Source organism: Melozone crissalis, unplaced genomic scaffold, assembly GCF_028551555.1.
Source record: "Melozone crissalis strain CALT ecotype California unplaced genomic scaffold, PUWL_Pcris_2 ptg000016l_1, whole genome shotgun sequence".
Taxonomy (NCBI): domain Eukaryota; kingdom Metazoa; phylum Chordata; class Aves; order Passeriformes; family Passerellidae; genus Melozone; species Melozone crissalis.
The window spans coordinates 45,268,351-45,280,989 of NW_026535794.1; the positions used below are offsets into that span (position 1 = coordinate 45,268,351).

At 40.8% G+C, this 12,639-nt stretch overlaps 1 protein-coding gene across 2 annotated transcripts; it reads left to right on the top strand.

The window, feature by feature from the left end:
* On the top strand, positions 1-8,471 carry EIF1B (eukaryotic translation initiation factor 1B). 2 transcript variants are annotated; one of them, XR_008482951.1, is made up of 5 exons: positions 1-274; positions 2,408-2,571; positions 3,266-3,367; positions 3,944-4,129; positions 5,489-8,471. XR_008482951.1 is itself a non-coding variant. In XM_054274001.1 (4 exons), the coding sequence occupies exons 1-4, from the start codon at positions 244-246 to the stop codon at positions 3,986-3,988; spliced, it is 342 nt and encodes a 113-aa protein (XP_054129976.1). In that variant the 5' UTR covers positions 1-243; the 3' UTR covers positions 3,989-5,272. The 2 variants fall into 2 exon arrangements, 1 of the variants encoding a protein (XP_054129976.1); XM_054274001.1 differs by lacking the exon at positions 5,489-8,471 and having other exon boundaries at positions 3,944-5,272.
* The last annotated feature ends 4,168 nt before the right edge of the window (positions 8,472-12,639 follow it).

Genomic DNA, 12,639 nt, shown 5'->3' on the forward strand with positions numbered 1-12,639 from the left:
GCGGCCGAGGGGCGGGGGTCCGTCCCTCCCTCCACGTTTTATTTCCCTTTGCGCTTCCTTTTTTTCTTACTCCTTCCTTTCGCTCTCGCCCTCCGGTTCGGGCTCGCTCCCCGCGTCCCTCCGCTTTTGTTACCCCTCCCTCGCTCCCTGCCGCTCCCCGCCCCCGCGTGGCACTGCGGAGCCGGAGACGTGACCCGAGCGGACTCGCTTCCCCGCAGCTCCAGCCTCTCGCCGCAGAGTCGCATGTCCTCGATCCAGAACCTCCAATCCTTTGGTAAGAGCCGCCGGCACTCCGCCACCCCCGCAGCCGGTCCCTCGGCAAACCCACTCATCGCCCCCGGCCCCCTCGTTCTGCCCCTGGCCCCGCCGTCCTGCCTCCGCCTCCCGAGGGCCGCGGGCCCCCCGCCCCGCCGCGGTGACATTGAGCGGTGTCGCCGCGGAGCTCCGTGAGGCAGCGCCGGCCGCTCGTCCTTGTCCTCCCGCGCCGCCGGCCTCGGGACGTGCTCAGTGTGTGCGGCGAGGGGACCCGGGGGCAGGCTCAGCCCCTCGCTGCTCCCGAAGGAGGTGCTGCCATGTTCTCAGCTCTGACACCCCTTATCAGGGGCTCGTATCCTCTGCTGAGGAAATAATTTCATCAGTTACAGTTCGTTTGCTGTCGCATCTTCTCAGCAATGTCCCAAAACGCTATACAAGCCCTGCAAAGGTTATTGTTTCTATAGAGTGAGGTACGCAGATGGCAGATCGTTTCTCTCCTATCAGCGGGGAAGTTTAACCGTGCCGAGCCAGCGTTCTCCTCCTGCCTTATCTATAAGCAGCAGAAGTGAGCAAGTTAGCACTTCGTACAATAGTCTCATGCTTTTGGTCACAGTTTGGACTCTAATCTTCTGCACGTATAAGCCGTGTGAGAAGGTTACGTTCAGTCATGATTTGGGAGCTCACCCTGTGCTTAAGGAAGGTGCCGCCCAGAGGATTTGTTTAAAGGGATCCAGTGTTGACACCTACAGTGCTGGCTTATTTCCAGCCTAAAGCCCTAAACTCTGCCAAGCTATCTTGGCTTATCTGCAGCCTAGAGTCCTGAACTCTGCCAAGTGATCCTCACGTCCAAGTCCTCTTTTTCTTTCACTTTTTCTTTCACTAAGATTTTCTGTTAGTGTTTGAGCCACAAGCTCACAGGGAAAGCTTGTGGGCAATAGTAAAATTCAGCATGATTTAATAAATTCCATAGTAGAAATTGATCTACTCAAGGTTCCCAATGCTGTATTGTTTCCTGTGGTGCTTGAGTCCTCATTATGTTTTCAGTGTCTTTAATGCTCATGACATTCTTGTTTCTACAGGGATCTGCAGCTGAACTACTTTTTGTGCTTTCTGTTGCAGTTTTATCCATTGGGGGCATTTCTTTCTAGTGGATGGCAAAACTTGACCAGTGTTTTTAGAGCTGAGTTTTGAATGGAAGTTTGGGAAATTGTAGCTTGCATGGCTATTGAACCTATGTGGGGTCTTAAATATTGTTCTGATCAGTACAAAAAATTCCTTGTGATTATTCTTGAAAAGTAATAAAGTACTTCATGCTTTAAGGTTTTTTTGAAGCTACTGATTAGGACATTTGTAGAGCTGTAAAATTTCTTGATTGAGTGTTAAGTATTTTTTTGTGAAGTACAGAGTATAAGAAGTGTTAACCCAGAAGCCCCCTTCTTTCTAAATGTTTTTCTGTTTTGTCTCTTCAATAAATGCTAAGCTTGGAAGAATTTGAGAACTGACCTTTCTTTAGTCTAAGCCTAAATTCATTTTGTTACATTTCTTGACTAAAGCTGCTGACTGGAGGAATTCTGGTTTACAGGAAACCTCTGACATCTGTTAGAGTGTATCTCTCTGTTAGTAGCCAAGAGTTACATCCATGCCTTAACATGCTGGAAGTGTGGTAGTTACCACAGTCTTCTGTTCTGGACCTGTAAGGAAGTGTCTGTTCTAGAGCTTTTCTATTTCTCTGTTCTTATTAGTTGGTCTGATAAGAGATACAGTTGCTTTATTTCACTTTAAATGTATGTGGCTGTCTAAATGTGCATTTGATGTTCTCTCAGAACCATGTTTTCAGGTTCAAGATTTACAGTTTGCAAGAAACAGTGAAGCAAACTGATACTGTGGCAGAAAATCGTTCATACCTGGGAAGGCGTGGAAGAAACTGTGTGGTAGTTGAGAGGGCTGTCCTGAGTGTGTACTGTAATGACATTTTATACAGCTGCAGAAAAAGCACTTTGGTTGTAACAGTGTGGTTTTAAACAGGGATTAAACATCAAGATGATACCCTGGGTACAATAATAATATTCTGTCAAGTGAGAATCTTCCTCCTTAGTTTTGAACTTGGGTGTTTTCCTTTGTGGGAATTTCATGAGTCTCTTTCCTCCCGCAGACCCCTTTGCTGATGCAACAAAGGGCGACGACTTACTCCCGGCGGGGACTGAGGATTACATTCATATAAGGATCCAGCAACGGAACGGAAGAAAGACACTGACAACTGTTCAGGGCATTGCAGATGATTATGACAAGAAGAAACTTGTGAAAGCTTTCAAAAAGGTAAAGTTGCTGTTTTGATTTGATAATGCTTATATGTAAAGGCGTAAGATAGCTTTTAATACTAAGTAACAAAATATTTATTTCACTTCATTCTTTCCAGTGCATGCCACTTTTATATTCAAGTCCCTTCCCTTTCTCAAAACACCTATCAGAGTCCAGTGACACTGATTTTGCTAAAAGGTTAAACTTTTCTATCTTAACAAGAAGTTAAAAAAATTATTTTGAATGTTTCTTTTAAATTTCACAGATCTATGGCTTTGTTGATATGAAGAATAAAATCAGTTTAAAGTAGAGCTGATTTTTATTCCTGCCTCTGTTACAGCTGGGCTGTTGCTCAAAATAGAGGCCTTTAGTTTTGCCAGGATAAAAATACTTATTTTAAAATAGTGGGGAGTTGAAAGGCTGTATCTTATGACTTTGTTTTTCACTCTTGCAATGACTGTTGGCCATTTCCTTCTGCACAGTAGCTAATCCTGTCATTGCCTGAATTTACCATCAGCAGTTTAGTTTGCATATGTATGTGTCAGCAGATCTATTCCATTTGCTCTCAGAGCCAGTGAAATTGATTTAACCTTTGCCTGGTTTGGCATCAAAATAGTAAGCAGCTTCTGAGACAAAGTTCTTCTGAAAAGACTGACTAAGCACAATCACAATGTACATCAGATGTCTTATAATATGGATGTTTTTCTCTTAGAAATTTGCTTGTAATGGTACTGTGATTGAGCATCCTGAATACGGTGAAGTTATCCAACTGCAAGGTGACCAGAGGAAGAACATTTGCCAATTCCTCTTGGAGGTAAGGGACTGCAGATAAATATCTAAACCTCTCTGGAAGCAGGAGGGAGAGAGGTGGTACTGATGCTAATTACCCAGCCAAAGATGGCCACTGTAGTTCTTTTGTGTTTTCAGCCAGAAAGTAAAATGACACTTGCAGTGTGAGAGTAAGCTCTGGTAGGAATCAAAGCACTGTAGAGTGCCTTTGCACCGTTACAACACACCACTTGTTCTCTGGCAGTGCAACTTGAGCTCTGTGCTTGTAAAATCAAGTGTTCCATGCAAACCATAACAGTGAGACTGAAAACACTGTAGAGGAAAGAGGCAACTACTCTGATGCAAATGATAATGCAGAGTTGTTACACCATCAAAGGATAAGTCCTAGGACTACAGAACAAATTAGATGTCTGATAAGATTTTGTTTAGTCAGTTGTTCTGCTTGGCCTAGAAACATTCTGTAAACTACAAATATATTTCATTGAGTGTATACACTGTATAGCAGTTTGTTTAATCAAAGTGTAAGGTTCTGATAACTTGATATCATTGTAATTGCCTCAGTATGTAATCTTTACTAAAATACATTGTTTCTCTCCTTTAGATTGGCATTGTCAAGGAAGAACAACTGAAAGTTCATGGTTTCTAATATACCTGTACTCTTATGAAGAACCCTGCAGTATTGGTCTTACCTATCCTGGCTCTTCTGTGAAAAATGAATCTTTGCAGTGAATGGACTTCCCCATTACCTGAACATTTACAATTTGATTTGCATGACTTCATGAAACAGGTGGTGTGTAGACTAGAAACACATAAGAAAACTTCAGTAAGATGGTAATGAAGACCCTTGTGAACTTTAACACATTTCCAATGGAAATGTATTAGTGATGATTGTTCCGTTTAGTACTCTCCACCTGAGTTAAATGTGTGAGTTTTATTCAAATAGTGTGTGTTGTTGCTTAAAAATAAAAGTTTATTAATATAATTTCTGGGATATTTGAAATGCTTTAGCCTAAGTTTTGAACTAGCACTGCAGCCTTGCTGAAGAATGGCTGAACTGCTTTGTGGCAAGTGTAGCTCACTGCTGTTTGGAGAAATTGGAAAATCTACATGATTAAGTACTAGCTGATTAATCAGTAGATGAGCTTGATGTGATCTTACCCTGTAGCTGTAAGACTAGAGCTTTAAAGCCTGTAGTGTAGGTGTACCTTAGTAGCAGCATAATAAAACATCAATTGTTTGCTGTCTAAGTAACTGGATCCTCTCTAAAATGTATTGCAGTGACTATGAGGTATTAGTATGAAGCAAAGTAGGGGTAAGGCAAGCTGAGCTCCTCAAGGCAAACATTTGGGCAGAAGTCCCAAAACATTTGAAGGAAGTGGATGGGAAATTTTGTCTCCTCTGTCGCTGAGTAGGGGAAAAAGACATTGTGTTGGCTTCTGCCATGAGTTTGCATTGAAAGTTGGCAAGCAGAGTGCTTGACTGAGTTGGTAGTGTTAGCTGCAGGAGCAGGGAAGGGAACAGGGTCAGCACTAACCTTCTCCCTGCTTTGAAAAGTTTTCCTAGGATTGGTGGTTGACAATTGAGTTTTGTATTCGTGTTTGAGTATTACTACAGAAAGCTGATTTGGTTTACTTTTCTAGAAGGCAATTCTTTCAGCTTTACTGGAGGTTAAACAGGTTTGTTTCACCATGCTTGTAAGCTAGTTTTAGTTAGCTGTAGTCATTTGCTATTCTGCTTGTAGGATATGTCTTGTGAAGAATGACATGAATTCATTTGGTGAAACAAGCAGATGTTGTCTTCCTTTTGAGGTAGACATGGAAATTTTTTCTGAAACAATTCAGAACACACTGAGCTCCAAAACCATAACAATAGTGGGAAATGCTTAAAAAACTTGATGTGATATCATGCATTTTTTGGAAAGAAAGAAAGAGACATATCTCTACTGCTAAGTCTTACTAATAACTTAGCCAGAAAAAAATATTAAATTGATAAAATAATTGTTTACTACCTAAGTAGTAAAGAATTAGGGAAAACTGTATTATTTAATATCACATGTACCTGTACTTTATTTCCTATTCATATTTGCCTTTCTAAATAGAAATGTTTCAATTTTAACTCATTTGAACTTTTTTTTTTCTTTTTTTAGATTTTTGAGTTCAGAAATGAATCCTTAAGGCACTAGCAACAATTAGGGGAGCATTATGTGATGATTTCTTTCTCCGTCTGGTCTAGACAATTGCACTTGTAAAAATCTAGTCTCTCAATCTCCACAAATACTGCCTGATGTTACAGATCTTAACTGTTCCACAGAAAGGATGCTCCAGAAGATGGTATACTGTTAAGGTGCAATACATTCAGGAGGAGGAAATGCCTCATGCAAAGCATAAAATACCCACATACCAAATGGAAATCCAAAAATAAATCTTATGCAAGTCTTGTAGATGAGCAGAATAAAGTCATTCTAGTGCAAGTTTACCTAGTATTGATTCTTAACTGCTAAAGTAATCAATCTTTTGGGGGTACACAGCAATTAGTGGTTTTCATTTTATTACATGCCAGAAAAACTGATGTTCTCATTTAAAGCTTGTTCTCCTGCTCAAGAGGAAAAACAAGCAGTATCTTCTGTTTCACTGGTATTATACAAGTACTTCTAGTGGGCTCAGAACTGAAGATTAACAAATGACTCGCAGGTCTCGTGTTACTGAGTCAGTCTCCATTTCAGATGGCATTCCATTAACTTTTACTACCTAAGCTTGAGTCATTTCTCCACAGTCATTCTGCTTGAAACAAATAAGAAAAATCTTTGATTTTCTTCCTCCTCATTTAAAAATCCTTTCTATGGAAGGAACCTTGCAGTTGATAGGTGGGTTGGGTGGAGATGCTCATGTTTTGACCTTTGAAGGGCAAAATTATAAGGAGATGGAATAAGACGTAACACATTTGAAGTTTTAAAGAGGTGAGATTTGTTGTGGCAACAAACCAGTTGATCTTTCTAGAAGGAAAGCAGAAATTTTTGTCCATGGGTGTTTTAAACTGAAACAGTGTTTCTAAGACTGTAATTAGCCTTGGTACAAGCCCAAACCTCTTTGTATGTTCTAGTTGAAAAGCTTCGACAATATAATGTTTTGTCATCTTACTCTGAAACTTCTTTGTCAAAGCTAAACTTATTTGGAATACATTTCTGTGTTTTAAAAATGCTGAAAATGAAGGCTTTGGAAAAGGACTTGTTAAAATGCTGCCACAGAAATCTGTTTTCAGAATGAAGGCACGTTTCAATCTTTTCATCTATTTGAAAATAGGTTTAAAAATGTTGAAGCATGTGGCCCACAATTGCCAAGGCAGTAAAAATGAGCTTATGATAGAAAACTCTTTTGAAGTCCACTAGTAGGACTTGAGGCTGGCCAAGCTCAGCCTGCAAAAAATGAAGGCTTTTTGTTGGAATGTTGTGAAGTGTGCGTTCTTCAGACCTACCAACCAAGATTGCCTTCTTAGTGATACTTAGGCTTCATCTCAAGGTGTTACTGGATGTAGAAACTTGTTTTGAATTCACAGCCTTGTGCATAGTTTCATTAGGCTGTTCTAGCTGACTCTGAGCCGATACCTTGGAGTGAGGTGTTGCATAAATAAATTCACTAATTTGTCTGTTCTGAGTCTGCATCTACATAATGCAGCTATGAGCCCAAATGCCACTGGCAGTTCTTGTTTGTAGAATATGAGATTTAGTAATTTAAGTTTGTAAAATGCCTACTTCCTCTCCCTGTGTGAGCTGTCAGGCCCTTGACTGTCACCTATGGTGTACTAAATCTGGCTGTGTCTCAGAGATGAGCATGAGGAGCACAACTATGGGCAGATAATTCTTGAGTGGAGTAACCTCTGAAAAGAGGAAGGCCTGGGCTGTGTGTGCATGCTATTCATTGCTTCAGTGGCTTTGCTTGAACCTTTATTCCTGAACTCCATTTCTGCACAGCCTAAATGAGTAATGTTTTGTTTTGGAGAGCTTCTTTGGAGGAGGAGGAGGGAGCTAGTAAAAAAAGCTGTCTTAGGAAATATGTTTATATCTGAAGTTTGTTTTCATTAACTTAGATTCCTGGACTGCAAGAGCTCTGTAACATTGTTGTTTCTCTCTGTATCTTTAAAAATCCTAATTAAATGTCCTTGGAATCTGACTTTTAAGGCTCTAAATACATCTAAAGCCATTATAAAACTCTAAAATGCAAAGTCATTGAAGCTTAAGTTTCAAATATTTGAAATAACAATTAGGCAGAACTCATTTTTTCCTACACTGCCATCCTGCTTATACTTGGTTTGTAGTTGCCCTGAAGATGCATGTGTTATTTACAGCCAGGCAGTAATCAGATATCCCTGCTGTAATGCCATACCCTGTTTGTAGGTTTTTTAAATTTTATCTGATGTGCTGCACTCTTACAGGCTGTACCACTCTAATTTTGCAGTATAGGACAGATGTACCTGTACTGACAGAGTTCCAGTCAGCAATTAATTCCTTAATCCTTCTGCAAGGCTCTAGTGTACAGGATCCATGTGTTACATCTTTAAGTGTTCAGTAGTTCCTCACACTATGTGAAAATGTATACAAAATCAAAATTTAGCCTGTTTAAGGAGGGGGAGGTGTTTTCTACAGCTGACTCTGAGACACAGTAAGAGTTACTGTCCCTTGTATCTGTTCAGTGTTGATCAGTGTCACTGAGCATTCCTCTAACTAATGTGCTGCTGCCACTGGGGAGATGGAAGTGGGCTTAGAGCGTTGTGTGTATTTAAGCACTATGACTTTCTGCATCCATACTCAGTCAGGAATCTGTCCCCTGAGCATGGCAACATGAAGGTTGTTTTGCAGTTGCCAGATCAAAAGCTCTTGAGATCATTAAGAGAAAAATGGCATAGTTGTTTTATGTTTGCTGTATAGATGTTTCATGCCTACTGTTTCCCATTTAGATTAAAAATACAAAAATAATCTCAAAAGAGGATTTGTACTTTGCTTGCCTTTTTTTATGTTTGCTATGTGCCTGTTATTGATCTCTTAATGAAAAAGTCTTAACCTGTATTGCAGTATTGCTACAGAGCTGAGACAACAAAGTCTTTTAAAATAAAGTGTTCCAGTGTTATTTGATGTATGCTTTTCTAAAACAAATGGAATTTTATGTTGTTTTTAAGGAGGATTATATTTTTTTGGTGAAGATAAATATAATTTAATAGAGATGTGTGTGATCCTCTTGTAAAATCAGCTTTGATTTCATACAGAAATGTTACATTTCCTCCCTTAAATTTCTAACATAATCTGTGACTTGAAAATACTGTGACTTGTCCTGTAATATTATGGCTCTAAAACAAAATGATTGGCTTGAGGTCTAAAACTTTGGGTAGAAGAGGATCCCTGGTTGGTCTAATTTCTTGAATAAGCAAAATGCACAGTATTTTAGAACAGAGCCAGAAATGTGCTCAAATTTGGTTTCAGCTCTTTTAGAATATCTTGCATCTGTGAAATTTGACAGCACATTTCTGAAATGAATTTGGGGCCTGATTAAAAGGACTTGTGTATACAATAAATGGGGTTATTTTTATTATTCCCTTTATTTTTATTTACAGCCCATTTTTGCTGTGATTATGCAAAAAAAGAAAAAAAAATCACCCCCCCCACCCCCCCAAAATCAGAAAACCCACACAACACATGATCCAAGCTCAGCTCTCCAAGTAGCTGAATTCAGCAGATGTGGTTCCAAGTGGAATGGTCCTGCTCCTCACTGAGAGCTCTCAGTGGTGTTTGTGGTCCCTCTCACCATCAGACAGGGGCACAGCTCTGCTCCTGCTGTACACTCAGACAAGCTTTGGGTGTCGCAGGACAGCTGACCCCAGGGAAGGGGTGGTACCATGGCTGTTTAAATGGTTCTCCCACAAATGAAGGGTTACCCTTTTAGGTAGACCCAGCAAATTACAGAAATGCATTGATGTATAATTGGACAGTAATTCTGGGGTAAGAAGGGTCAAAATGGTCTATTCCCAAGGATCTTGCTGGGAAGATCTATTGAAGAGCAGCCTCCATCACAGAGGAAGCAGCCTTTAGCTACTGTCTACCAGGGAAATTTCTGTGATGGGATGGCTCCTGGCTGCACCCAGTGAACAGCCTGAACAGACACCGGTGTGAGCACAACTGTACTCAGTAACAGTGGGGAAAGATGGCCCTGCAGACTGGTACAGGTCACCATCTGACAGTGTCTGTGACCTACACCTGCCACTGAGTGCACAGCTGGAGATGAATTTCAAGGTACAGAACAAAAACACTGTCCAGGTTCTTTTAGTAAATAGTAACCCATAAATTAATCCACACGTTAGTTAAATTATGTGAGTGAGTATTCCATATGACTTCCTTACATGCAATATTGAGCAGAGAGTATTTTCTGTGCTTAAGTGCCTTTCCTTTCAGTAAGGTTGTTGCAGTGATATGGAGAAACTTTCTGATTGTCCAGCAGTGGTCTTACTTCATTAAAAATACTGTGAACTTTGTTCTGTTTGAAAGTAGCTGTACCTGGAATCTTCACCCATCTCTGCCATTTGTGATAAGCTGTTTATAGGGACACTGAGGGGAGAGACCTCTCTTGTCAAATTGTTTCATTTGTCCTGGTAGTAGAAGTCAGTTCCGGTACTGGTTTAAATCACCCTAAAACTAGATCATCCATTGGTAACTCTATGGAAGATAAAAATTTGTTCTGGAGAGGTTGTGGGACGGAGGTGTTTGCATCCTGCTTCCAAGCAGAGCAACACAGAGCCCTTCAAGCTGCTGCCACCTGAAGCCAAGCCTGAACGTGGCAGCATCTGCTGCCTTGTGTTTACACTGTGCAAAAGGACCTGTGCTATTTCCAAGTCTTGGCTACTTTTCCTGGTTGTTCAGACTGATTCACAGCTGGGTCTCTGGTGGTAAATTCAAAGTACCAGAGCACTCTGGTACTTTGGTACACACACATGGGATGTGGCCTGCCCACACAGAAATGGACACTACTGTTTATGTCCCTCCAGTCATTTAATTACTTTTTGTTTGTGTGATAAAAGAAGCATTCTGACTTCAGGGCAGTACCCTCTGGGAAGGAAAATTGCCATTTTTTGGCTATGGAGATTGCAGGAATAAAACTACAAATCATCAAGGCCAACATTCACCTAAATCACAGGAGGTGATCTTTAGTTTCCTATTAGTTTCTAGTATCTTCTTAACTATTGCAATTTGATTTTAGGCTACTAATATTCACATTGTGGTATGTTTTCAGGAGGAAGGCCTCAGGAGTGCTTTAAAGGAAAGCTTAGCCTTAACAACTGAGCATAAAAAGACAATGTTGGGATCTTCCAAGTGTGTGAGTTAGTTGTTATATTTTTGTAATGAGGCTTTTAAAATTGATCCCTGTCTCATATTCACCTAGAGACATTTCCCGCCCAGATGAGTTCCTGCTGCATTTATTTCAGTTCCCCAAATCAGCCCTGAAGCAGTGCTTTCTTCCAGGTCCCCACATTGAATCTTTTGGAGAGCCTGCTGCAACTGGTGCTGCTCTGATGGGCACCAGGAGATTGGCAGTTGCCTGTGACTGCCCCAGGACAGGCCACCAGCTCTGGCTGCTGAGCAGCACTGCTGTCGGATAGAAACAACAGCAGTGGCAAAACCAGAAACAAGAGGGTTGGTGATTGCTCTGGTGGTTTAGGGATCTGACCAAGTGGCTGCTGGGAGCAAAGTGATGGATTTTTTTTTCCAGATACTTCACATATACTAACCAAGAGAAATTTCCCTGGATTTAATGGCATTCGATAGACCATATTCTCAGGACCGTGTCCTGCAGTGCTGATGCTGGCAAAACATCCACTGACTTTTATTTTTCAAAATTTTACTTGACCTCTACTTTTGAGCTGATTTTTTTCTGTTCACTTGAATTTGGACCACAGATGGCACGGCTTCATTTGCTCAGACCAAAAGTTCTTAGAAAATCAGCAGCTTGCCTCTCCCCATTATCTCCACAAGTTTTTGTCCATGTGAGCATATTTAAATATATAAATTTAGTTTTGGACATGCAGGCCTCTGATACATGTATAAACACTTCTCTTGATGCCTTCTTCAAATAATATGTTCTACATTTCCTTCTGCAATCAAAGAGATGTATTTTTTTTAGGCCCTACAAAGGTCCAGGCATGAATTAGCACAGAATTCTTTCTGTGGTTGGGCTGTGAATACTTAGGAAGTCTAGATTTACTGGGGAAGGTGTAGATTGTACAGTCACACAAAGTCTGTTTTGAAAGAGTAGGCTTACACTTTTCTACATCTTTCATGTGATGTATTACGCAGGCACATGGTGGGTTTCTGTCTAATCCTGCTTGCCAGTCCCTGGTTAAGTTCTGGAGGAAGCCTGCCTGTGCTCTCTAAAGAAATGAAGGCACAGTGGGAAGATTTGCTGCTGCTTCTGCTTTGATCCTGCAGGGATAAGCTGTTGAACACTGTGAACTGAAGTCTAACATGCAGCTAGGCTGCAAAGCAGTGTAGATTGAGCCACTGTTCCCTCTGCTCTACTGCTTCCATCCTTTGGTCCTGCCTTGTCCTGCAGGTAAGATCTCCAGAGCAGGGCCCATATCTTAGTCCTGTGGAGGACTGAATCACCAAGCACAGTGACCCTCTGTGAGCAGGGGACTGATACATAAATGTAATGAGTAATTTAGTAGTGGTAGAAATGAGTAAATAATGGATCCAACTACTAAAGAAACTTGTTTGATCTTTTGACCTCAAAGTGGTTTTTTCCTCCTGATGACATTTGCCCTTTTATGTGTTTTTTCATTAGTACTGATGTACATTTATCTTGCTTGCATTCTTCATACCAGAGCAAAATGTCATTTAATGCCATGTCTCTGTAGGCACTTTATGAAATGAATGCTAATGCACATGAGTTGAGGAATGGCCTAGAGGCATCAAGTCAGTCCTGCAAAACATGCAAGATTCTTTTCACCTGATCTTAATTACAATTTTTCCTTAAGCCTTTTGTCTTATCAGTTAGAAATATGTTTTAAACGATGCCTATGTAAGCATCCAGCTTGCAGTTTTCAGTCTCTATCCCTAGATGTCACTGGAACACAGCATATGCTGAAAATAATGACACTGAAGCCAGGAGAAATTACTGTAGAGTTTAGATAGGGGAATGTGGAAGTAAAGATTTGGTAGAATTCCCAGGTGGTTGCAGGCATGACCCGTGTGCAACTGTTCCCCACATTACCTCTGCTTGAGAGGTAGAGGATCTGGAAATCTGTTCATTGATCTATCCC

What these genes read in the sequence shown, in the direction of transcription:
- EIF1B (XM_054274001.1), top strand. Translation starts at nt 244, where the DNA reads ATGTCCTCGATCCAGAACCTCCAATCCTTTG. An exon ending in CCAGAACCTCCAATCCTTTG is followed by an intron (nt 275 to 2,407) that starts GTAAGAGCCGCC and finishes TTCCTCCCGCAG; the next exon opens with ACCCCTTTGCTGATGCAACA. An exon ending in TTGTGAAAGCTTTCAAAAAG is followed by an intron (nt 2,572 to 3,265) that starts GTAAAGTTGCTG and finishes TTTTTCTCTTAG; the next exon opens with AAATTTGCTTGTAATGGTAC.